The sequence below is a fragment of the Hevea brasiliensis genome, chromosome 18 (genome assembly GCF_030052815.1).
Source record: "Hevea brasiliensis isolate MT/VB/25A 57/8 chromosome 18, ASM3005281v1, whole genome shotgun sequence".
NCBI classification, from domain to species: Eukaryota; Viridiplantae; Streptophyta; class Magnoliopsida; order Malpighiales; family Euphorbiaceae; genus Hevea; species Hevea brasiliensis.
In genome coordinates, this window is record NC_079510.1 from 9,704,349 (window position 1) to 9,728,173 (window position 23,825).

Sequence of the window (23,825 nt, forward strand, 5' to 3'; positions counted from 1 at the left end):
CCATGTCAGAAAAATGCTATAAATAGTCCCATTTTCTCATTTTAGAGAGAGACAAGGAGCAGAAAAGGAAAGGAGAAGAGAGGCAGAATTTGAGGAGTCACTTTCACCTTCCACACCATTCTCAACCAAGATTTGCAGATTTCTTTCTTCCCTTACATTTTTCTACATTTATAGTGTTTAATTTCTTACTTCTTAGCTTAGATTAAAGCTTTATTTCCATTTAAACTCATCATATCTTGTAAGCATTATGGATAGTGAGTAGTTTACTTTGATTCTGGAGTAAGGGATGTAATATTTTAGTTATTTTTGTGGATTTGAACTGGGTTAGTCCCAATTTAATGAATTTATGAGGTTTAATCCATTTCTTGTGTGCTTATTCACATGCTTAATGAAGGGCCCCATTAAGTTATGTTCTTAATCCTTGGTTGAAGCACCGAAAGGAGAAAACCAAGTGATAGTTAATCAAGAAATTGGACTTAATTAACTTAGATCTAGAAATAGACTAAGGGTTAAGAGGGTTTTAATAGATTGATTAAAGAACCTAATGGGTCTTGGTTAATTTTAACTCCACGAAAGTAGGATTAAGTTAATTAAGGCACTCTTTGTCTCACTCGAAAGAGTTTTCAAAGGATTTTAGAATTAATCTCCTTTAAACCCATAAATTTCATGGATTGGGCTAGCTAGGAAAAATCCCAAAATGACTTAAATATGAACCCTTAACTCCAGAATCGTCTTTCATCAATTATTGGTTGGAATTTTACTTTTGAGTGTTTAGTTTAATCTTATTTTATTAATTTTCATTATTATCAATTTCTTTATTTTGCGAATTATTAAATTAGTCATTGTTTGAATTTAGTTTTGCATTTTCATACCTTCTGCTTCAAATTCCTAAATTTCTTTTATTAATTTGATTAAAATACAATTTTAACATATTTTATTTTACATCAAAAATTCAATCATTAACACAACTCCTCGTGGGAACGATATCTTTTTCTATACTACTTGAACGACCCGTGCACTTGCGGTAGGGACACATCACTGAACTATAACCTTTCGATATTTTAACTTTTGAGTTTTAGATCCCTAAGTAGGATTTTCAAACTTATTTCTAACAATTAAATTCTGTCCTGGCATAACTATGCCAAAACAGATGCCGTTGGCAACTATTCTCATCTAGGTGTACTATCGGTTAGTACGTAGCTCTACACAATAATCTCAAGTTAGTACTGTAATCTGCAGCTTACAGTATAAACATCAAGAACATTGCATAGTTACTACGATACATCCCAATAGATCAAACTTTGTTATCTTTTATTCTTTTTGAATTCACTGATATTCGAATCTTATTCTGATTACAATATCCATTAGCAATTTCTAACAGTAACCTCCTTACCCTCATCTAGAGCAATTCCATTACTGCATCTTACTTTTGTGTCCTCTTGCCTTACATTAAGTAGGCTCGCCAATTAACTTTATAATTTATGGTGTGTTAGAAAATACTTTTCGCCGATAAACTCTTTCAAAACTAATTTCACTTATTATCACAATCCTTATCTTAAGGGCTAATCACTAATGCGTCAAAATTTATTCCCCTGTAAAGGAATAACAACAGAACATATAGTTCTAACACTAACGTAAAAATATGCAAATTCCAGGTCAAACAATACATATATATATCTTAGTTGCTAATTGAGAAAGTACCAGCAATGATGTCAAAAGTCTCAGTCTCTTTTCTGTCGTATAGCGTGTACTCTAGTTGAAGCATCACCCTGTTTTGGCTGATTCACAGTAGTCTGACTTCTAGGTGTACTACCCCTACCTCTACCTTTGCCTCTACTAACTGATGGTGAACTATTTGGGGTAGAAACTTGGGTTGATCCCTTTGGTGTAGTAAATGATCCAGAACGACCTGGATTTACACAATCCCTAGCAAAATGACCAGTCTCTCCACAGTTAAAGCATGCTCCTACGGCTTTATAACATAGCCCACTATGTGGTTTACCACAAGTTTCACAAAGTCGATCTGACAGCGCATTTCTGGGTTTCTGTTGAGTTTCTTTGATCGGATCGAGGTGGTTTCGTCCAAAAGATCTATCTCTACCTGACTTCTTACTATCTCCATCGTATCCCCAAAGTTTTCCTCTTTCCAAGAGGACCACTAGAACTACTCACGACTTTCCCTCTTTTTCTGCCTTCTCTGATTTCTTTTTCTCAAGAGCCGCTTCAGATTCAATTCTTTCTAATTCTAGTGCTTGAGAAATAAGTTCAGAGAAGTTGTTATGTTTGAATCCGACCACTTGTAATCTGATACTAGGCTTCAAGCCGGTTTCAAACCTCTTACATCTCTCCCTGCTGGTAGAAAGTAGACTTACTGCATAATGGCTTAGGCGGGAGAATTCCCTTTCATACTCAGCCACTGATCTGCCCCCCTGTTTCAGACTTAGGAATTCTTGCAGCTTCTGGTCTACATAAGCATCAGGGACATATTTTTGCCTGAATTCCCTGAGGAAGTCATTCCATGTTAGCACTGCAGGTTCTATCAGACTGTGGGGGATGGTTTTCCACCAGTCATAAGCATCCCCCTGTAGCAAAGATACTGAGTACTCAAATCTAAGCTCCTCTGTACAATGCAGTTTCTTGAATACCCTATCCATCCTCTCTAACCATTGTTCTGCCTCTAGAGGATCTACTGTCCCCTTGAACTCTGTAGCCCCATACTTCATCAATTTGTCATATTGTCTAGCAGAAGACTGTGGTTGTACCACCGGTGTCTGTATTGGGACTTGAGTAGGCACATTACCATCCATTTGTTGGAACATTGCAGCCGTCTGCTGAGCGAACTGAGCAGAGAACTGCGGTACTGCAGGGGCTGGTGCTACTGAACCACTGACATTACGTAGGCATGGGGCATCCCCTTGCACTTCAGCCTCAATAGATTGATCGACTGAACGATCACCCTCTTCCATAGTCAATGCGAGGATTTTAGATCTCCTAAACCAATAACACAAGGAGATTTCCTCCCGTTAGTGCATATTTATAATGTAATGTCGTGTATGTAGCCAACACTGATAGTGAGCGGTTGTCTTTGTGAAGAAAGAATATTCAAATGACAGTGAAAACAGAATTTAAAACCTTTGCTCGATACCACTAAAACATGTCACACCCTACCCCTCTGTAGGCATAACATGATCCGTAGTATACCTAATGAATTACCAACTCCGTCATCGATAATCCATTAAATACACTACAAGGGATTTTAAAAACTTTTCTTACTTCTTTTACAATGGTGAGCACTATTTACAGTGTGAAAGACTTTGGTGAATCAAGTGAAACAACTAACTCATTTGGTTTATTTGGAATTTCAGAAAATTGTGGCAGAGTGCCATCGTATTTTGGACAAAGCAGTTCTTGAAACCTGTAAAAAGCACTTTAATATATTTTCAAATCTCAACTCCAACATTTTTATCAACACAACACATTTCTCAAGTCAAATCCACAGTGATTTTCAAAGACTAAGATACAAAGATATAACACAATTTTTACAAGCCAAATAACTCATAATTATTTTACAACTTTACTGTACAACTTAAATTTACAACTGCTCAAAACCAAGAACAAAATATACATACAGTGAATATACATTACAGTACAAAATGCCACATGTGGTATACTCACTATACCCAAAAATCTCTCGCTGGCGATACTAGCAGCCTAGCCTGCTGCCCTGTCTGTCTCTCTACCTGCGACAGCAATAAAAAGCTATCGCTGAGACAATGTCTCAGTGGTGCACAACATTAACCAAATACAAATTTTAAATCACAATTCATAAATCATATCAATAGTGGATACTTAAAACCATAGTTAAATTCAAGACAATAAATGTCAACAAGAATTTAAACTCCATTTGTTAATATCACAATAATTTTCAATAAGTCAGATCATGGTTGAATTCAATAGACAGTATATGTCAATAAGAGTTTAAATCAATTTCACAATCTCACAATACATAATAACACAATTCGATCAAATAACTGAAGAATACAGTGTTGCCAATCTATAACACAATTTAGGCCATGACACAATTTTTCCATATATGCCGTGTTGTACACCACGACAAGACATGCTCACCCCAATAATCGAAATCAATGAGGGAGGAAGCTAGCTATATAATGAGAACTCATCCATACTCACCTCAGACTGGGAAGTCAAAGAGGGAGGAACATAATCATACTCACCCCAGACTAATAAGTCAAAGAGGGAGGAATAATCACACTCACCCCATTAATGGAGGAGGAACATATTATCAGTGTCATGCCAATTGTGAGTCAAAACAATTCCTAACATTTTATTCAAATGATCCGTAAGAATCCAATAAATTTCCAAAGTTATAATTTCATTCACAAAATGGAAACACAATTCGTAATTCACTTCAATTTCCAAATTAACCATTTACAGTGCTTTTCAATCAATAAGTATCCATCAAATACCATTCAAACAATTTTTCACATTTTCAAACCATTCACAATGTTTTTCAATCAATAAGTGTCCACCAAACACATTTCCACAATTTAAAACAATGATATGCAAATAGTCAATATTTTTTCCATTGAAAATAATTCAAAAGAAAGCAGTTGTTGTGAACAAACCTCGATGGTATCCCCCGATCCGACTCGGTGTTTCCTTCCCTTTTCCTGAGTCTTTGGTAACTGAGAAACACAATTTGAAGTGTTTCAGTACTAATTTAAACTGTCTCTATCGATGGTGTTTGGTAAATAATGCACTGAACTCAATTATTCACTTAATCACCTAATATACCGACCCTCGTTGCGTTTTAGGTAAATTAGGTTTTAGTGTCGTTAATATGTCACATTTGATAGGGTTTTAGGTTTGGTATGTTTTACCAAAGTCATTTCCTTGCTTAGTGCATTTTAATGCAAATTGCTGGATTCCGGGACACTGGTTTGACCTAACCGGACGATCCAGTTCCCTCGGTTTTCGGGTCTCGGTCGAAACTACAAACTTGTAGATTTAGGTCTTATGGACTGTGGTGCAAAATTTCAGGTCAATCCGAGTTAAGTAGACCGAGTTATGGTCATTGCACTCTTGCTGGTCAAATGGTACCATTTTAGGTCAATTTTAGGTCAAATTGGTCAATTCTGGTTCGGCCAGTTTTTGGACCCGAACTTGTGCAAGTTGTTTGACTTGCTTATGGTCATTTCTGGGCTTTGGTGTCTTCATAAGACTTGTAGGTATGGGTCTTAACTATTCTTGGTTAAAATTTCAGGTCAATTGGACCTGGTTTGAGTGAGTTATGGCCCAAACACTCACTGCTGCCCAATTGGTCATTTTTCAGGTCCTAATTGCACCTAATCCGAATTGGTCATTTTTTTAGGTCACCTTGCAAGCAGAATTTTGGCATGGTTTCTCAATGAAAGTTGGCACATTTTGTGCCTAGTTTCACCTCAAATTGGTCTCATACCAATTGAGGTTACACATTTAAGGTTATAGGCTAAAATGTGTACTGCCCTCAATATGCTTTTCACACCCCATTCAAAACACATATTTACCTTGCAAAGTTTACTTCCATACCCTACTAAATCAGTTTTGGTACATTACCAAAAGCACTTTCTACTTTACATTAACATTATTTTGGGCAGATTCCAATCAGCCTCAACACACCAATATCATTCACAATTACAATTTCTAAGTACTATTACAAACACACCTAACCATTACAAATTTTACACACACTTTACAAGATCAATCTACATACATATCATCAATCCTTCTAGGTTAATATTCTGCATACATTTCCTTCAATATATACCATTACTCAAGTGTCCCCAAGCTGCCACAAACCATTCTTCAACATCAAAGTGCCGTCCATTTTACAATTTCCCATCCAAGTGCATAAATCACCACATAAACATGAAATAATTCACTAGGTTACTAATTCATCATGATCAACACTATTTCTCATCAATTATATGCACAAATATCTCATCAAAAACGTGACTCATGGCTGTCCAAAATGAAAACAACAATAACCCTTCAAACTCAAAATTTTCTTTCACCAAACTAACACCCATAACATGAACATAAACTTTAACAAAGAAATTCTCAAAAATGCAAACTTACCTTTAATTGTAACTTGCTAAACCTTCATCAAACTTCTCAAAATTAGTATCAATATCTTCCTTGTGATGTGTAGACAAAGTTTAATGAAGAACACTAAGAGGTTGGAGTTGAAAATGGAGACTTAAGAAAGCTTGCATGAAAAATGGCTATGGAGTTTCCTTCACTCTTCAATTCGGCAATTTGAATGCAAATGAGGAAGATGACTTATTCAGCAGCATTTTAAGTGTACACATGTCCCACTATGTATTTAATTAATCCCCTTAGTGGTCCACTTAGTCACTTAATCATATAATAAAGTAATTATTCATTTATTCCACATTTAACCCATAATTTCCACTATTTATTTTAGGTACCACCAATTTAATTTTTCATTTTATTTTCTAAGTGTAATACTATTTATTTTTAATGGAAATTTAGGTCAAAAGACACTTCGGGATGTCAAATGACCATAATGCCCCTGTTCTTGTGGCATTCCTGATTTTTCGGTATTACCGGGTTTTGTCTGTTTTTCGATTTCTCACTTTTCTTTGTACTAATTATTTAATTTTTCTTTGATATTTCTAATGATATTTATTCTTCAACAAGGGTCTATTTATGTCACAAAAATGTTTTCCAGGGTTCCCCGCAGTCCAGGGCCAGTCAACGGTCCACGCCGTGACTTCCCAAAGGCGATCACCCATCGTTAGGTTTCCTACTGCTTAACTTGATCACATTTCTTTGCAATCATTTTTCCTTTGTTTTTCTTGTACTTTCTTTTCTTTTATTTCATTATTTTATGTCTCCTCACTCTCATTGAAGTGTGGTTCTAGGCATCCTAGCTGTCCGGACAACACTGGTCACTGGAGCAGCAGAACGCACTACCGAACTTAGGGGTGTTACATCATCAAATTTTCTTTGTAATTTACACTCACTTAAGGTCCTTAAACATGAATTCAAAGTAAAAACCAAGGTTAGGTCACTAACCTCTATGGAGTGAGATTTTCCACTTGCTAGGGTTGCTCTTTTCCTTTTCTTTTTGCTCCCAAAAGAATCACCAAGATGCAAGAACACTTTTTTTTTGCTGGGTTTTGTGGGGTGAGAGCTAAGGAAATCAAGCTTTGAAAAAGCTTGCTATGGTTGGCAATGGTGGATAGGTCACGGCAAGGAAGAAATGAGGAAGAAGAGTTCTGATTTTCTTTTGTTTTCCAGCCCGTTTGGTCTCTTTTAAACAAGTTTATGCCATGTGTCAACATTGGGTTGGTTGGGAAAACTTTAATGCCATCACTATGATATCATAATGCCATTTTCTTTCATTTTCTCTCTATTTCTTATCTAATTAATTTCAATTAAATTTTTAACAACATTTAGTCATATTTTATGTTATATAAATTATTTATTTAACTGGACAAGTTGGCCAAAAATCATCTCTGAAGATGAAATGACCAAAATGCCCTCCGTTAGGCTTAATGAGCCAAAATTGTCTGTACCGATTGAAAAATTTTTCTAAGTATTTTCTTAGCATTCTAATCCCATAAGAACCTCAATGACCCTTCTCTGGAGTCCCAAAAATTATTTTATAATTTTTCTCCCGGGTCTAGGGCTCCTAGTTGCGAGAACGGCAACTTCTCAGTAGGTTACCCATCGCTAGGGCACCGGCTCATTTAACTTGGTTGTATTTTATTTCTAAAATTTTTTCTAAATTTTTCTTATTAATATTTGAGTTAATTATGGTTCCTCACTTTAATTTAAATATTTTTCCAAACGTTCTAGCTATTTGGACCGACTTTGATCACCAGAACAGTAGAATATACGGAGTTGCTACAAGGAGGGTGTTACAAGATACATACAAAATGATATGCTCTAGGGCATACCACTAACACTCTTCAAATTTAGGCACCAATTCTTCTTCAAGTAACTCCTTTTCTAGTGGAAACTTTACCAGTAAATCATTTTAAAAGGATTTTTTTTTATTTTAGTTGAGGCTTAACTTCTTTCATAGATTTAAATTCCCATGAAGTTTTTTCACCATTGAACTTGTTGTCCCTACCTTGCTTGTTTAATTCCTTCTCATAAAGTGATAGCTCATTGTTCATCATTAGGTTATCAAAATTTTTCAATTAAGCTACCGCCTCTTCAAGTTTCACTCCTTTCTCTAGTTGAAGCTCAAATGGTTGGTGTGAAATATTAGGTTGAAAAATGTGCAAGGGATATTAGTGACCTTAACCTTGAAGTAGAGGATCCCAATACCAATGCTAATCAAAACCCACAAGTAGGCTAAGCTCTATAATCTACTCAATTTCTTGTCACTTCATCCAAACCATCACAAAAAGTCCATGATCATACCATATTATTTGTTTATCCATGTATGCATGAGATGTATGGGAATATATGCAAGTATATGATATATGCATGCCAATTAGATAATGTGCAAAGTGGGGCCATAATAGTAATTAAGCCGACCACTAAATCTTCCAAACAAATGATTAAGTTGGAAATGTTATAATTAAAGTAATTATATCATGGCCCTCCATTGAGGTAATTATTTTAAGAAATTTTAAATACTTGCACGTGATGCATTTAATTTAAGAGATTTTCTTTAAGAATAATTGTTAAGCATGAGATGTTGTAAATATGTAAATAGTTGATGGCCAATAATGGATGTGCCTGAGGACATTAAAATTATTTGCATGTTTACTGGCTCAATGGGATCAACTTAACTAATGCAAGATAAATCAATAATGAATGTGCCTGAGATTTTGAGCATTAAGGGCTAAATAAATGATTGAACCTCACATGAGATGTGATGGGCAAGGAGTTGCACACTTATAGTTTATTGTAATTCCAATAATAGATGTGCCTAATGATGATCAATAAGACTATAAGAATTCAATCACCCACTAGAAATCCATCCAACTAGGATTTCCATTTCTTACTTTGGAAGTGTAGGATTTGCCAAGTTAGTGGGAGGACAAATTTGATTAAAAGACCATAATCATTTTGGTTAATTGCTTGATACATTTACTAATTAATCTAGTTATTTTCTGTAGTTAATTTTTTGATAATAATGAGCACACAACTGAAGGAGAGGAAGCATGAAAAACATAAATTTATATCATTGAATTCAAAAAATTTTCACCTAAGGTCACATGCATCATGCAAGATTCATTTTTGTCTATTTGATTTCAATGATAAATAGCATATTAAAACTCTTTTAATATGTTTTAGATCTAGATTTGCCATTTAAGATTTTAGAATTAATCAGATTAATTCATTAGAACCCTAGATTAGATCAAGAACAAGTGCACTAACCTTTTGATACAATGCAGTGTGTTTGACACCTTTGGGATGCGCCTTAGTACACCAGATGTTGTCCCTCTAGTTTGTCCACACCAAGATCACCTATGGCAACCCTTGAATAGCTTCTAAAGCTTTTTTTATGCATTAGAAAATCAAGTTTTGCCTTTTGAGAGATTACAGATATAAATAGGACACTAGAAATAATTTCTAGTATTTTAAATTCAAAAGATTATTTGCTAATCTCTTTGAATTGATGAGAGATGAAGAAGAAGAGAAGGGAAAGCAGCCAAGGGTGGCGGTACAAAGAGATGAATGGCAGCTTGTGTTTTTGTTCTTTCATCCTTACACTTATATAGTTAGGTCACCACTTAAAACCCTTGCCACATGTCACCCTCTGATTGGTTTTAGGTTTAATTAACCCAATCACATTGTGCGAAGTGTCAAACCTATATTTAATCTTGACTTTGATCATCTTACATGATTAAAAGACATTTGGCAAGCTTATGTGCAGTGCCATGTGTCACCCTATTAAATGACCAAAATACCCCTGTGACTTAATTTTGAGTTTTCAACCCAAAATAATTATTTCTCTTCTTCTAATCAATTTATATCAAATATAAATTAATTAATTAATCTTTATTTATTAATTAATTTCTCATTAATTAAATTCATATTTAAGCACTTTAAATATAAATTTAACTTATACTATACATCCAATAACCTAGATTTAGTTTCAAGCCATGCTAGGGACTTTGCAATCTAATTGCAAACCAAACCTATTTAATTAATCAATTAAACTCTTTAATTAATTAATTAAATCATATTTAATTTGGTGCTTACTTGTGTATGTGTGTGACTTACTAGGCTCATCAATAATTGACAATGAGACTTGATATCAACTCTTAATATCATTAAATCTCTTTCTTACCATAAATGATTTCTCTAAATCATTTTATGCACCTCATAGACTATGGTTAACACCTAGTATAGCATGCCATAGCCACCTAATCAGTAATAAGATTTACCTTAAATGAACCTATAATCATATGTTACCATGCACTAGAATCTCTCTGTTACAAAATCCCAATTCGAGTTGGAGTCATAGTTTATATCAAACCCCATTTGCTATGACTATTATGTTCTCTTTTAATTCCAGTTCTTGATTAAAAAGATTTTCTCATCAGAAACCCTTTTCTGATTAAATCTATCTGTCCTGGCCAGAAACTTGAAACATCAAGAATAATTAAATGAACATAGGATTTTATCCCTATTTACTTAGAGGAACAGATTCTATCTTGATCAACACCTACCTTAATATATAACTAATAGGAGCCAACACATGCCTATACACTACAAGAAAATATCGGAACAGAAATCGACTTTAGAAACGAATTTATATCGGTTTATAATTTAAAATAGCTTTTGCAACAGAAATTGAGTAGAACTAGTTAAATTTATCAAAAACCGATTAGAAACGGATTTGAAACTGAAATTTGAAACAGAAAAACATCGGTTTCAAAATTCCAAATTAGCAATAGTTTAGAAACCGATTAGAAACCGAAATCTAAAACTGACATATTTTTGTTTCTAATTTGGAGGCTCAAAATTAGTTCTATTATATTAGGTCATATTAGAAACCAAATAACGTCGGTTTCTAATTCATTAAATTTAATTTAGAAACCGATTGAATTCGGTTTCCACAATAAATGTATTTTCTATTTATATTTAGAAACCGATTTTTATCGGTTTCAAAATTAATATAATTTCTATTCTATTTATTAAATTTTAAAGTGAAAATAAAAACCGATTATTTTCGATTTCTAGTTTATTGTAGAAACCGATAACTTTCAGTTTCAAAATTTATTTATTGTATATTTTATTTAATAAATTTTAAAGTTAATTTAGAAACCGATTTGTTTTGGTTTCTATTTCTATTAGGTATATCTAGAAACCGATTTTGTCGGTTTCAAAATTAATATTATTTCTACTTTTTTATGAATTTTAATGTCAAAATAAAAACCGATTTTTATCGGTTTCTAATTTTCTTTTTGAAATTTAGAAACCGATATTTTTCTGTTTCAAAATTTATCTAATTGTGTATTTTATTTAATATATTTAAAGTCAACTTAGAAACCGATTTTATCGGTTTCTATTTCCAGTAATATTTAGAAACCGATTATTTTCGGTTTCAAACTAAATCTATCATCAATTTTATCGATTAAATTTAAAGTCAAATTAGGAACCGATTCACATCGGTTTCTAATTCTTTTGGCTAATTTTAGAAACTGATTATTTTCGGTTTTAAAAATTAAAGTGTTATTTAATTTCATTTAGAAATCAATTATTTTCAATTTCAAATTTAATCAAATTAGAAACTGATTCTTATCGGTTTCTAATTCTTCTATTTATATTTCGAAACCGATTAATTTTGGTTTCAAAATTAATCTATTATTTATTTTATTTATTAAAATATTAAAAGGAATTAGAAACCGAGTTTTATCGGTTTCTAATTTATTTTGTTATAATTAGAAACCGATTTGTGCAGTTTCAAAAGTTTACGTATACTTATGTATATTTAGAAACTGAATATTTTCGGTTTCAAAAAACCGTTGGATTAGAAACCGATTTTAGTCTGTTTCTAATTGCCATTTATTTATTTAAGAAAAAAAAACTCTCATCTAATTGAAGGAACGGAAGCGTGAAAAACACAAGATTATACCATTGAATTCAAAAATTTTCACCTAGGGTCACATGCACCATGCAAGATTTATTTTTATCTATTTGATTTCAATAATAAACAACATATTAAAACTCTTTTAATATGTTTTTGGATCTGTATTTTCCATTTAAGATTTTAAAATTAATCAGATTAATTTTAGAACCCTAGATTAAATCAAGAACGATTACACTAACCTCTTGATGTGCTGCAGCGTGTCTGCGCCTTTGAAATTCGTCTTCAGGACACCAGATGTTGTCCCTCTAGCTTGTCCACACCAAGAACACCTATGGCAGCCCTTGAATAGCTTCTAAAGCTTTTTCTATTAATTAGAAAATCAAGTTCTGCCTTTTAAGAGATTAAAGATGTAAACAGGACACTAGAAACAATTTATAGTGTTCTTAATTCAAGAGATTGATGGCTAATCTCTTTGAATTGATGAGAGATGAAGAAGAATGGCTGGAGAGGCTCAAAGTGGCGTGACAATTGAGAGGAGAGGCTGCTGGTTGTGTTTTCTTTTCATAACCCCACTTAAATAGCTAGGTTAACACATTAAACCCTAGCCACATGTCACCTTTTGATTAGCTCTAGGTTTAAGTGACCCAATCACATTGTGCCAAGTGTCAAACCTATATTTAATCTTGATTTTAATCATCTTACATGATTAAAAATATTTGGCAAGCTTATGTGTTATGCCATGTGTCACCATCTCATGGTGCCACGTGTCACACTGCAAAATGACCAAAATGCCCCTGTGTCTTAATTTTGAGTTCTTAACCCAAAATAATTATTTTCTTCTTTTAATTAATTATATCAAATATAAATTAATTAATTAATCTCTATTAATTAATTTCTCATCAATTAAATTCATATTTAAACACTTTAAATATAAATTTAATTTATACTACACATCCAATAATCTAGATTTGGTTTCAAGTCATGCTAGGGACTTTGCAATTTTATTGCAAACCAAATCTATTTAATTAATCAATTAAACTCTTTAATTAATTAATTAAATCATATTTAAATAGGTGATAACTTGTGTATGTGTGTGACTTACTAGGCTCATCACTAATTGGCAATGAGACATGATATCAACTCTTAATATCATCAGAACTCTTTCTTACCATAAATGATTTCTCTAAATCATTTTATGAACCTCATAGACCATGGTTAACACCTAGCATAGCATGCCATGGCCACCCAATTAGTAATAAGATTTACCTTAAATGAACCTATAATCATATGTTACCATGCACTAGAATCTCTCTGTTACAAAATCCCAACTCAAGCCGAGTCATGGTTTATGTCAAACTCCATTTGCTATGAATATTATGTTCTCTTTTAATTCCAGTTCTTGATTAAAAGATTTTTCTCATCGTAAACTCTTTCTCAATAAATCTATCTGTCTCCGACAGAACTTGAAACATCAAGAACAATTAAATGAACATAGGATTTTATCTCTATTTACTTAGAGGAACAGATTCCATCTTGATCAACACCTACCTCCATATATAACTAGCAGAGCCAACACATGCCCATATACCCATACATAGTACAAGTATGAAAGCAGATCAAACTCAAACTACCTATATACAAGATAACTGTGCTATCTCAGGTCTAAAGATTATATGCACTGATATGATTTATGACAAAACATTGACAAGAGTAAACTCCATGTGCTTGTCATAAGTGTCACTGGTTCGGCCTACTTATCATTTATAAGTGCCTATCATGTTTGTTATATGGCATGAGACTCACCATTCCATCTTATTTATATCTCATATAAATAACTTGGGAACAAACATGAATACAATCTTTCTGGATAAGTCATGTCCTTATTATGAAGTATCCTCGATTGTGAACCTATTTATGATACTTTGTGCTAGAAATATTGTCACTCATATTCTTAACAACTTAAGAATAATATTTCTAACAAAATATCAATGGACCTTTTCTATTACACATAAATATATTATGTAAACGGAAAAGTGGAAATGCCTTTTATTATTAAAAATATGTATAAGATGCATACTAAATGATATGCTCTAGGGCATACTACTAACAATCTCCCACTAGCACTAGAGCCATTCATTACAATATCTTAGACCTATCTTCTCAAGATGTCGGTCTAACTGAGTCTGTGACATAGGCTTAGTGAATGGATCATATAATTAACCAAAATGATTATGGTCTTTTAATCAAATTGGTCCTCCCACTAACTTAGCGAATCCTACACTTCCAAAGTAGAAAACGGAAATCCTAGTTGGATGGATTTCTAGTGGGTGATTGAATTCTTATAATTCTATTGATCATCCTCAGGTACATCCATTATTGGAATTACAATAAACTATAAGTGAGCAACTCCTTGCCCATCACATCTCATGTGAGGTTCAATCCTTTTGCTAGCCCCTAATGCTCAAAATCTCAGGTACATCCAATATTGACTTATCTTGCATTAGTTAAGTTGATCCCATTGAGCCAGTAATTATGCAAATAATTTTAATGTCCTCAGGTACATCCAATATTGGCCACCAAACCATTTACATATTTACAACATCTCAAGCTTAACAATTATTCTTAAGAAAATCTCTTAAATTAATTGCATCTCATGCAACTATTTAAAATTTCTTAAAATAATTGCCCCAATGGAGGGCTTATGTTATAATTACTTTAATTATAGCATTTCCAACTTAATCATTTGTTTGGAAGATTTTATAGCCATCCTAATTACTATTAAGGTCTCACTTTGCACATTATCCATTTAGCATGCATATATCATATAATTGCATACATTCCCATACATCTCATGCATTCATGGATAAGCAGTAAATATGGTATGATCATGGACTTTCTAAGGGATTCAATTATGAGCCACCAAGAATTGAATCAGGGCATTCCTAGGTGCATTTCATTCATTCATTTTACAAGAGTTGCTGAAGGAGTACATAATCAACACTTGATATTGAATTCCTCCCACTGGTCCCACCAATGCTCTTGACCTCCTTGAACTTCTTGCAATCCAATATTACATAGTAATCCTTGGCATACCAAGGCGAATTTACAAGAACTTAAATAAATGAAATTACAACCCAAAAATATTACAAACTTAATAATACATGCCCAAAATAAATTAAAATAAATTAATTAATTTACAATCCCAAAGAAACATAAAAGAAATAAATCCAATCACATTGGTCTTTTATAGTCCATGATCATCCATCATGCATATCACTATTTAACAATTAAATAAAACATATATTCTTAAATTAAATTGAATATCTCATATTCAACTTAAAAATCCAGATTTGAATATGATTCAAATAAATTTAAAAATTCAGATTTGAATCTCATTCAAACAAATTTAAAAATTCAGATTTGAATCACATTCAAACAACTTCAAAAATTCAGATTTGAATCACATTCAAACATTTTTTAAAAAATCAGATTTGAATCACATTCAAATATTTTTTTAAAAATCAAATCTGAATTTTATTGAATCAATTTTAAAAAATCAGATTTAAATATGATTCAAACAACTTTAAAAATTCAGATTTGAATCTCATTCAAACAACTTTTAAAATTCAGATTTGAATCACATTCAAACATTTTTTAAAATTCTGATTTGAATCATAATTTAATTGTGTGATTAAAACAACTAATTAAACACTTTAATTAGTCAAAGAATAGGCCTTAGATCATACAACAATTGCAGAATTAAAAGCCAAACCTTGAATCACCCATGGAACCATTGTTGCCGCCACCAATGGTGGCTTCTCCATGTGTGACGCCACATCTCATGATCCAACCAGCAATGAATCTCTTGATCTCATGATCAAACACACAATTAAATTATATAATCAACAATCTAAATGGCAAATATAGTGGCTCTGATACCAATTGAAGGAACGGAAGCGTGAAAAACACAAGATTATACCATTGAATTCAAAAATTTTCACCTAGGGTCACATGCACCATGCAAGATTTATTTTTATCTATTTGATTTCAATAATAAACAACATATTAAAACTCTTTTAATATGTTTTTGGATCTGTATTTGCCATTTAAGATTTTAAAATTAATCAGATTAATTTTAGAACCCTAGATTAAATCAAGAACGATTACACTAACCTCTTGATGTGCTGCAGCGTGTCTACGCTGAAATTGCCTTCTTGAGGACACGGATGTTGTCCCTCTAGCTTGTCCACACCAAGAACACCTATGGCAGCCCTTGAATAGCTTCTAAAGCTTTTTCTATTAATTAGAAAATCAAGTTCTGCCTTTTAAGAGATTAAAGATGTAAACAGGACACTAGAAACAATTTATAGTGTTCTTAATTCAAGAGATTGATGGCTAATCTCTTTGAATTGATGAGAGATGAAGAAGAATGGCTAGAGAGGCTCAAAGTGGCGTGACAATTGAGAGGAGAGGCTGCTGGTTGTGTTTTCTTTTCATAACCCCACTTAAATAACTAGGTTAACACATTAAACCCTAGCCACATGTCACCTTTTGATTAGCTCTAGGTTTAAGTGACCCAATCACATTGTGCCAAGTGTCAAACCTATATTTAATCTTGATTTTAATCATCTTACATGATTAAAAATATTTGGCAAGCTTATGTGTTATGCCATGTGTCACCATCTCATGGTGCCACGTGTCACACTGCAAAATGACCAAAATGCCCCTGTGTCTTAATTTTGAGTTCTTAACCCAAAATAATTATTTTCTTCTTTTAATTAATTATATCAAATATAAATTAATTAATTAATCTCTATTAATTAATTTCTCATCAATTAAATTCATATTTAAACACTTTAAATATAAATTTAATTTATACTACACATCCAATAATCTAGATTTGGTTTCAAGTCATGCTAGGGACTTTGCAATTTTATTGCAAACCAAATCTATTTAATTAATCAATTAAACTCTTTAATTAATTAATTAAATCATATTTAAATAGGTGATAACTTGTGTATGTGTGTGACTTACTAGGCTCATCACTAATTGGCAATGAGACATGATATCAACTCTTAATATCATCGAACTCTTTCTTACCATAAATGATTTCTCTAAATCATTTTATGAACCTCATAGACCATGGTTAACACCTAGCATAGCATGCCATGGCCACCCAATTAGTAATAAGATTTACCTTAAATGAACCTATAATCATATGTTACCATGCACTAGAATCTCTCATTACAAAATCCCAACTCAAGCCGAGTCATGGTTTATGTCAAACTCCATTTGCTATGAATATTATGTTCTCTTTTAATTCCAGTTCTTGATTAAAAGATTTTTCTCATCGTAAACTCTTTTCTCAATAAATCTATCTGTCTGGCCAGAACTTGAAACATCAAGAACAATTAAATGAACATAGGATTTTATCTCTATTTACTTAGAGGAACAGATTCCATCTTGATCAACACCTACCTCCATATATAACTAGCAGGAGCCAACACATGCCCATATACCCATACATAGTACAAGTATGAAAGCAGTATCAAACTCAAACTACCTATATACAAGATAATCTGTGCTATCTCAGTCTAAAGATTATATGCATCGATATGATTTATGACAAAACATTGACAAGAGTAAACTCCATGTGCTTGTCATAAGTGTCACTGGTTCGGCCTACTTATCATTTATAAGTGCCTATCATGTTTGTTATATGGCATGAGACTCACCATTCCATCTTATTTATATCTCATATAAATAACTTGGGAACAAACATGAATACAATCTTTCTGGATAAGTCATGTCCTTATTATGAAGTATCCTCGATTGTGAACCTATTTATGATACTTTGTGCTAGAAATATTGTCACTCATATTCTTAACAACTTAAGAATAATATTTCTAACAAAATATCAATGGACCTTTTCTATTACACATAAATATATTATGTAAACGGAAAAGTGGAAATGCCTTTTATTATTAAAAATATGTACAAGATGCATACTAAATGATATGCTCTAGGGCATACTACTAACACTAATATCACTCAGCTGCCCGTGCCTGTTCTCCCAAATACCCAAATAGCTTTCTTTGCTCTCTAGAACAAATCTCCTCAATTCGGTGGATTGAAGCACGAGTGGGATCTGCTCTTAAGGTTTGCTATTTAATTTGATGGTTATTTTGTTTCTTTGCTTCTGGGTCTTTCACGCTAGTTGGTCGTCTTTGATGCTTAGGGTTTCTTTCGTCTCGATTTCCTCCTGGAGAGTCGACCAGAGACTTTACTTTACGGATTCTTCTTGGCATTTTTTCCTCTTTTTTCAAGTCAAGCTCCTGTAATTTTCTATTTCCCTCTCTCTCACTCTCTTTTTTTGTTTATTTGTTTTTTTTTATTCCTTCTTTCTGCGTTGAAAATAGCACGATGAATGAGAACAAACATTACTAATCTTATTATCAGCAGAGTGGAACGTCAATCCAAGTTTAAAATTCTATTTGTAATTTTAGTTACTGTTAAATTAGAAGTGACAGATGAATTAATTTGATTTGTGAACTCAGATTTTCTTTGAAAGAGAAAAAAAAAAGTTTATTTTCTCTGTTTGTAATGTATGTAACTTTGGTGCGTGAGCCTGATGACCTCTCAATACTATTTTTTGATCTTGATTTCTGGTATTTATTGATGAGAGTGTAAGACACTTAGCTAATTGATGTCCATTTTTATACTAAACCTTTTTAGTATAATTCCTTTCCAAAGTTCTTATTTACAAGCCAGATATATTGTACAAGTTTCCCTTTTACTTGCTGTTCTGATATTACCATTTCAGTATGGTCTTTTGTTTTTATTAGAAGATGATGAATGCATTTCATCTTCGCCTCACCTCAAGAATGGCCATTGTATTGTTTTCATTCTGGTTGGCAGAACAGAGCACCGAATGTAGGCTCATTTTTTCTTAGTTTCATAACGGTGGAAAGTAATCACAACTCACACACATTTGGCGTTAATTGCTTGCATTTTGTTCCTTTCTCCCTTCTGAGAAATGAGTAGGATAATTCCCCTTCAGTACTTGTTATCTGATGAACCTTTTTTCTGTTGATAGGTCTTATTTGAATTGATAGAGAACAGCGATAGATGAATAGATGGATTGACTGAGGAAAACAGTCAGGTTTGTTCTATTACTTCAATATGAAAGTTTGCTTCACATAAATCTAGTTTAGAGAAATTTTTCATGAACTCTAGGTAATTGTTTGTATGCACAATGTTACACATCTTGTGTAATGCAATGAGCAAAATTCTTGTATTTATTTATGGATCCTATTTAAAATACATTTTCAGTTCTATGCCTATAGAAGTAGGGTCTCTATATATTGACAAATTTCTTTCTTATTATAAATTAAATTAAACTAACTTTTTACTTATATTTTTGAATTATTTCGTTAACTACCTCAACTTTTAGTTGATATGTAATGTTATCTCATCATAATATTGCATTAGTTTAGAGAAATTCCCAATACAGATTGGTTTGAATGCACTCATCAAATTTTCTATACCTTGATCTTCCTTGCACCTTCTAAATTGAACCGCCCATAGTATTTGTTTGAATTCAATGATTTGCAAGTTTAATGGCTTAGTAATCAGACTGCAAGTGTATGCCATTTTCTTAATAAGATTTTGGTTGGGTTGTGTCATCCAACTAGTAATACTGAGAGGGAGTAATATTATAGCTTTTGAAAATACAAAAAACCAAGTGAAAATTTCAAAGAATCTTAACAGAGTCCTATTACAAAAGAAGAAAAGGCATATAAAAGGAGAATAATGTTTCCTCCTAAAATGAATAAAACAAAAATGAGATAAATCTGTTGAATATTCAACTGAATGCCTGACTAAACAACTCCTCTAAAAGCTCATCACATGACCAAAGGAAAACCAATAAAAATAAAAATGTCTAGAGTAACTGCACATGCACAGACTGGTTGATGCAGTATTAGAAGATACAATTTAGAAATTACGTTCCATGTAAAACTAGGAATAGAAGATTTCAATTATTTAGGAATATTTATAGAGTTCTATTAGGAAGGAGTATCTTGTTTAGAAAATTAAGTTTTTGTGGGATTCTTAATCCTAATGTTAGTACGATTAAAAATATTCTATATATAGGCCTAGGTTCTTTACATATTTTAATTGACTTATATTATGATATTATTGACAATTGACAGTTAATAAAGTTGAGAACTAATTTCTCTAGAGAATTTGTTTCTCATTTTTTAATCTTGAGAATTTGTTTCTCTTGATCTTTGGTTTCTTCTTTTTCTACATCATTGGTATTTAAACTTTAGGCATCCAATATAAGCCTATTAGAAACTAATTTCACAGGAAAAATTTGGTTCTGAAATTACGGTTGTCCAAACACATCATTCAGTTGAAGGCCTAAAGCTTAATTAATGCATCCAACTTTGATACCACATCAGCAAAATCCATGGTTAAGTATGGCTAAATTGCATCCTTAAACATGATTAGGTATATAGATAAATTTGTAACCCAAGTCTACCCAATAATTTCTTCTATGTCATCACTCATCAAAACTGCATAAATAATATTCTCCACAATGCAGAAAATTTTCCAAATTTTCCAAAATAATACACATTATGCAATATTATAGGAGAAAAAAAAGAGTTGGCGAGTGTAAGCATAAAGTAAGAAGATTTACCACTTGAGAAATGCGCACTGCTTCAGTTAAGACCTGAACATTGACAAGCAGAACAATTACCAAATGATAATAATCAAAAAGGAAGAAGTAAAGCTATTCATTTGCCTTATAAACATATTAAAAAAGAGGATTCCAACTATCCAAGTCTGCTAAGCTAACCCAAGAATTGCCCAAGTTTCAACCTAGAGCAACTCACATTGTGACTTATATAAGCACAACTGACCGTAGCCTAAAATCACATTGTGAGACAAAATCTTTTCAGTTAGTTCAACAGAGGCCTAATTATCTAGGATTGCAGGCGGCTAAGAAAGAATCAAGCTAAACTAGCAGGCTCACTATTTGTTCCAATCAATGTCCTTCTTTTGGTGATTCTAGTCATACAATTACTGGGTAAAATAGGAAACCCAATTTTTTAAAGAGGGAATCATTAGGAGTGATTACCAACAAAGCTTGCTTGGGATGTCCGAAGTAGAAGTGCATCATCCCTAAACATAACAAAGCAATCTCGTATCTTGCAGAATTATTTGATCCAGAAGGTGGAACAAAATCAAATCCCTCTATCCCTGCACTTTTGTAACAAGATTTATCAAATTAGTTCATTTTGAATCCTAAACATCAAATAAGTTCATTTGAGATGAAGAAAAGAGCCTTAAAAGTCATCTTTTATCATGTGGCTGCTTGAAAGGTTTAGAGGAAAAGGAAAAAAAAATATCAATAATTAAGCTAACTCAAAGATCATGCTACCAGAAAGTGGTATGATATGGTATGTGGTACAAGAATGAGGTACACAAATGGTATAGGGTACCAGGAAAGGGAGGAGGCTTAGTTGGATCACTATTCTAGACTACAATAAATTTAAGAGGGTTCATGTGTATGAGCATGGGTAGCTAGAAATATAGCAAGAAATCTCCATTTCCTGACATAAATATTCAATATCTAGTAATACAAGAAAAACCATGGTGCTAATAGAACTGCCAAAGGAGATATTTCAATTAAATACTAATGAACAGTGTAGATCAGGTAATGATAAGTGTAAAGGGGTAAAAAACAGCAGCAATAAGTCACCATTTAGCATATTAAGGAACTAAAATGTACGTAAAATTTGTTCGTTACCTGTAATCAAAGTAGCAATGAAGATTCTCAACAGCAGCAAAATAATCGTCATGATAAAGGCTATTTAAGTAATGTAGATAGTGAACCTGGATCATAATTCAGCACAGACCCCAAAAAGTGAAAATGTTTCCAGAAAACTGTAGAAAATATTTTTACGAGCAGTTTTTTTACGCGCCTCCTTCTTTGTTCTTGGAAAACGGGCTTGGATTTCAACCCATGACCTGAACTAATCAGTTGACATGTAGAATAACAGAATAATACTTCCTCTAATTCTTTAACTTAAATTGCTTTTCATGTGGCCTCTGGAACATATAAGTTGTTGTTGTCCAAGCAGTATGCTCCTATCTTTTTCTATAAGTTCTGCTATTCAGCTTGGATTTCTAGTAAGCATACACTATAATAGATCTACCTCTCTCATTGTTGATATTTTAAATTATTGTCTGTTTGTGAGATATTGTTACAAAATAATATGTTTAATATATCTAATTTCATAAATGAATTCTAATTTCGTGTTTTTTTTTTTTTTATAGGTATGTATATTCTATTTGGCTCTTCGAGCCCTTGACACTGTTGGTTTGTCTCTATCTCTATTATCTTTAACCTTACCAATTTGGTGCGATTTTTCTTACATCATCAGGTGTCAAATTGGATTTGAAGTTGCTATCTTTAGCAATAGATCTATTTTATTAAATACTCGGGAGAATTTTAAGCTGAAGGCAAGTATATATCAGCTTAGGTTGGGTTGAAACTGAGTGAGGTCCCTTTTTCTCTTTGCATTTTTCAGCATGAGAATTTGTGTCATTCATGGTTGTATAAGCAAATAGGAGGCTTGATTACATTTCAAATGCCTTTAATAATCTTCTGCTTGCAATGAATGCCACTTGTTGGATCTGAGATAATATTTTAGTTTTACATTTAAGAAGATGGATCTTGTCATTGTGAAAATGGACTACTACATCATGCCAAGCGGCCCCATGTTGCATGGTAGAACCAGAAACTCTCAGGCCACCATGTTGTGCAGGGTTTGAGAAGATAGAGAAGAGAAATATGGGTTTTATTTTAGGAAAAATTGTTATTTAGTCTTTCTATTTTAACGAAGTTAACTACTTGGTCCTCCTATTTTAAAAAATACATTAGTTAGTCTCTATATTTTTGTTTTGTTTATTCTTTAGTCCGTCTATCCAATTTAAATTAAGTTTTCTATTAGTCAATGTGATACAGTGTGTAGTGTGTAGAGATAATTACATGAACAAATCTTCAAAGAACAGCAAAGGTTTAATCCAAAACTTCAAGAAGAAAGAGATAAAAATAAAGTAAAGAAACTTTATTGAAAATTGAAGAAATAAATAAAATTACAAATAAAAGATTGTATGTTTATTTTATTGCTATACTAATATCTATTTTTTCATGTCCTTTAATTTTAATGATTATTATGTTTTTTAATTTTATACTATTATGCCATATAATGTGGTTATTTATTTATTTACTTTGAGGTGTTAAATTTTATACAAGAATTTACTGACGGAATTTCTTTATTTTTTTTTTTGGAACTACAGTCTGTCGCATTCTCTTTTGGTCACTATCTCTCGTTATTTTGTCCCTTGCTTTCAGTATCATACAGGTAAGTAATATTTTAATATGGCGTTTTAATTTGTAGATGCATGCATATCAATTTTTGAGGTGATAATTTTTTCTATTTGTAGAAATTTTGTAACATCTCTCATTGTTCTCTGGGTGCAAATTTTATGTTGTGCACTTGGAGAACTAATGGGAGATGCTGCTGGAATTTTTACAAATATATGACATGTCATTATCTGTCTGTTATTGGCAGAGATGATACAATTCTAATTGAGTTAGGGCCCTACCTTTCAACGCATGATTGGGGATATGATGTAATTCTGATATATGACATATCATTAC

The 23,825-nt window shown here is 32.5% G+C and overlaps 1 protein-coding gene across 1 annotated transcript; it reads right to left on the reverse strand.

The window, feature by feature from the left end:
- Window positions 1-19,841: 19,841 nt before the first annotated feature.
- On the reverse strand, window positions 19,842-22,711 carry LOC110656375 (anaphase-promoting complex subunit 5-like). Its single transcript, XM_058140491.1, has 6 exons — window positions 22,600-22,711; window positions 22,077-22,126; window positions 21,906-21,991; window positions 21,234-21,360; window positions 20,793-20,825; window positions 19,842-19,862 (listed from the first exon to the last, which is right to left on the reverse strand). The coding sequence occupies exons 1-6, from the start codon at window positions 22,709-22,711 to the stop codon at window positions 19,842-19,844; spliced, it is 429 nt and encodes a 142-aa protein (XP_057996474.1).
- Window positions 22,712-23,825: the final 1,114 nt, after the last annotated feature.

What these genes read in the sequence shown, in the direction of transcription:
- LOC110656375 (XM_058140491.1), bottom strand. Translation starts at nt 22,711, where the DNA reads ATGAATGACACAAATTCTCATGCTGAAAAATGCAAAGAGAAAAAGGGA. An exon ending in TCAGCTTAAAATTCTCCCGA is followed by an intron (nt 22,127 to 22,599) that starts GTATTTAATAAA and finishes TGATTAGTTCAG; the next exon opens with GTCATGGGTTGAAATCCAAG. An exon ending in CAGTGCGCATTTCTCAAGTG is followed by an intron (nt 19,863 to 20,792) that starts GTAAATCTTCTT and finishes CTTTTGTAATAG; the next exon opens with GACTCTGTTAAGATTCTTTG.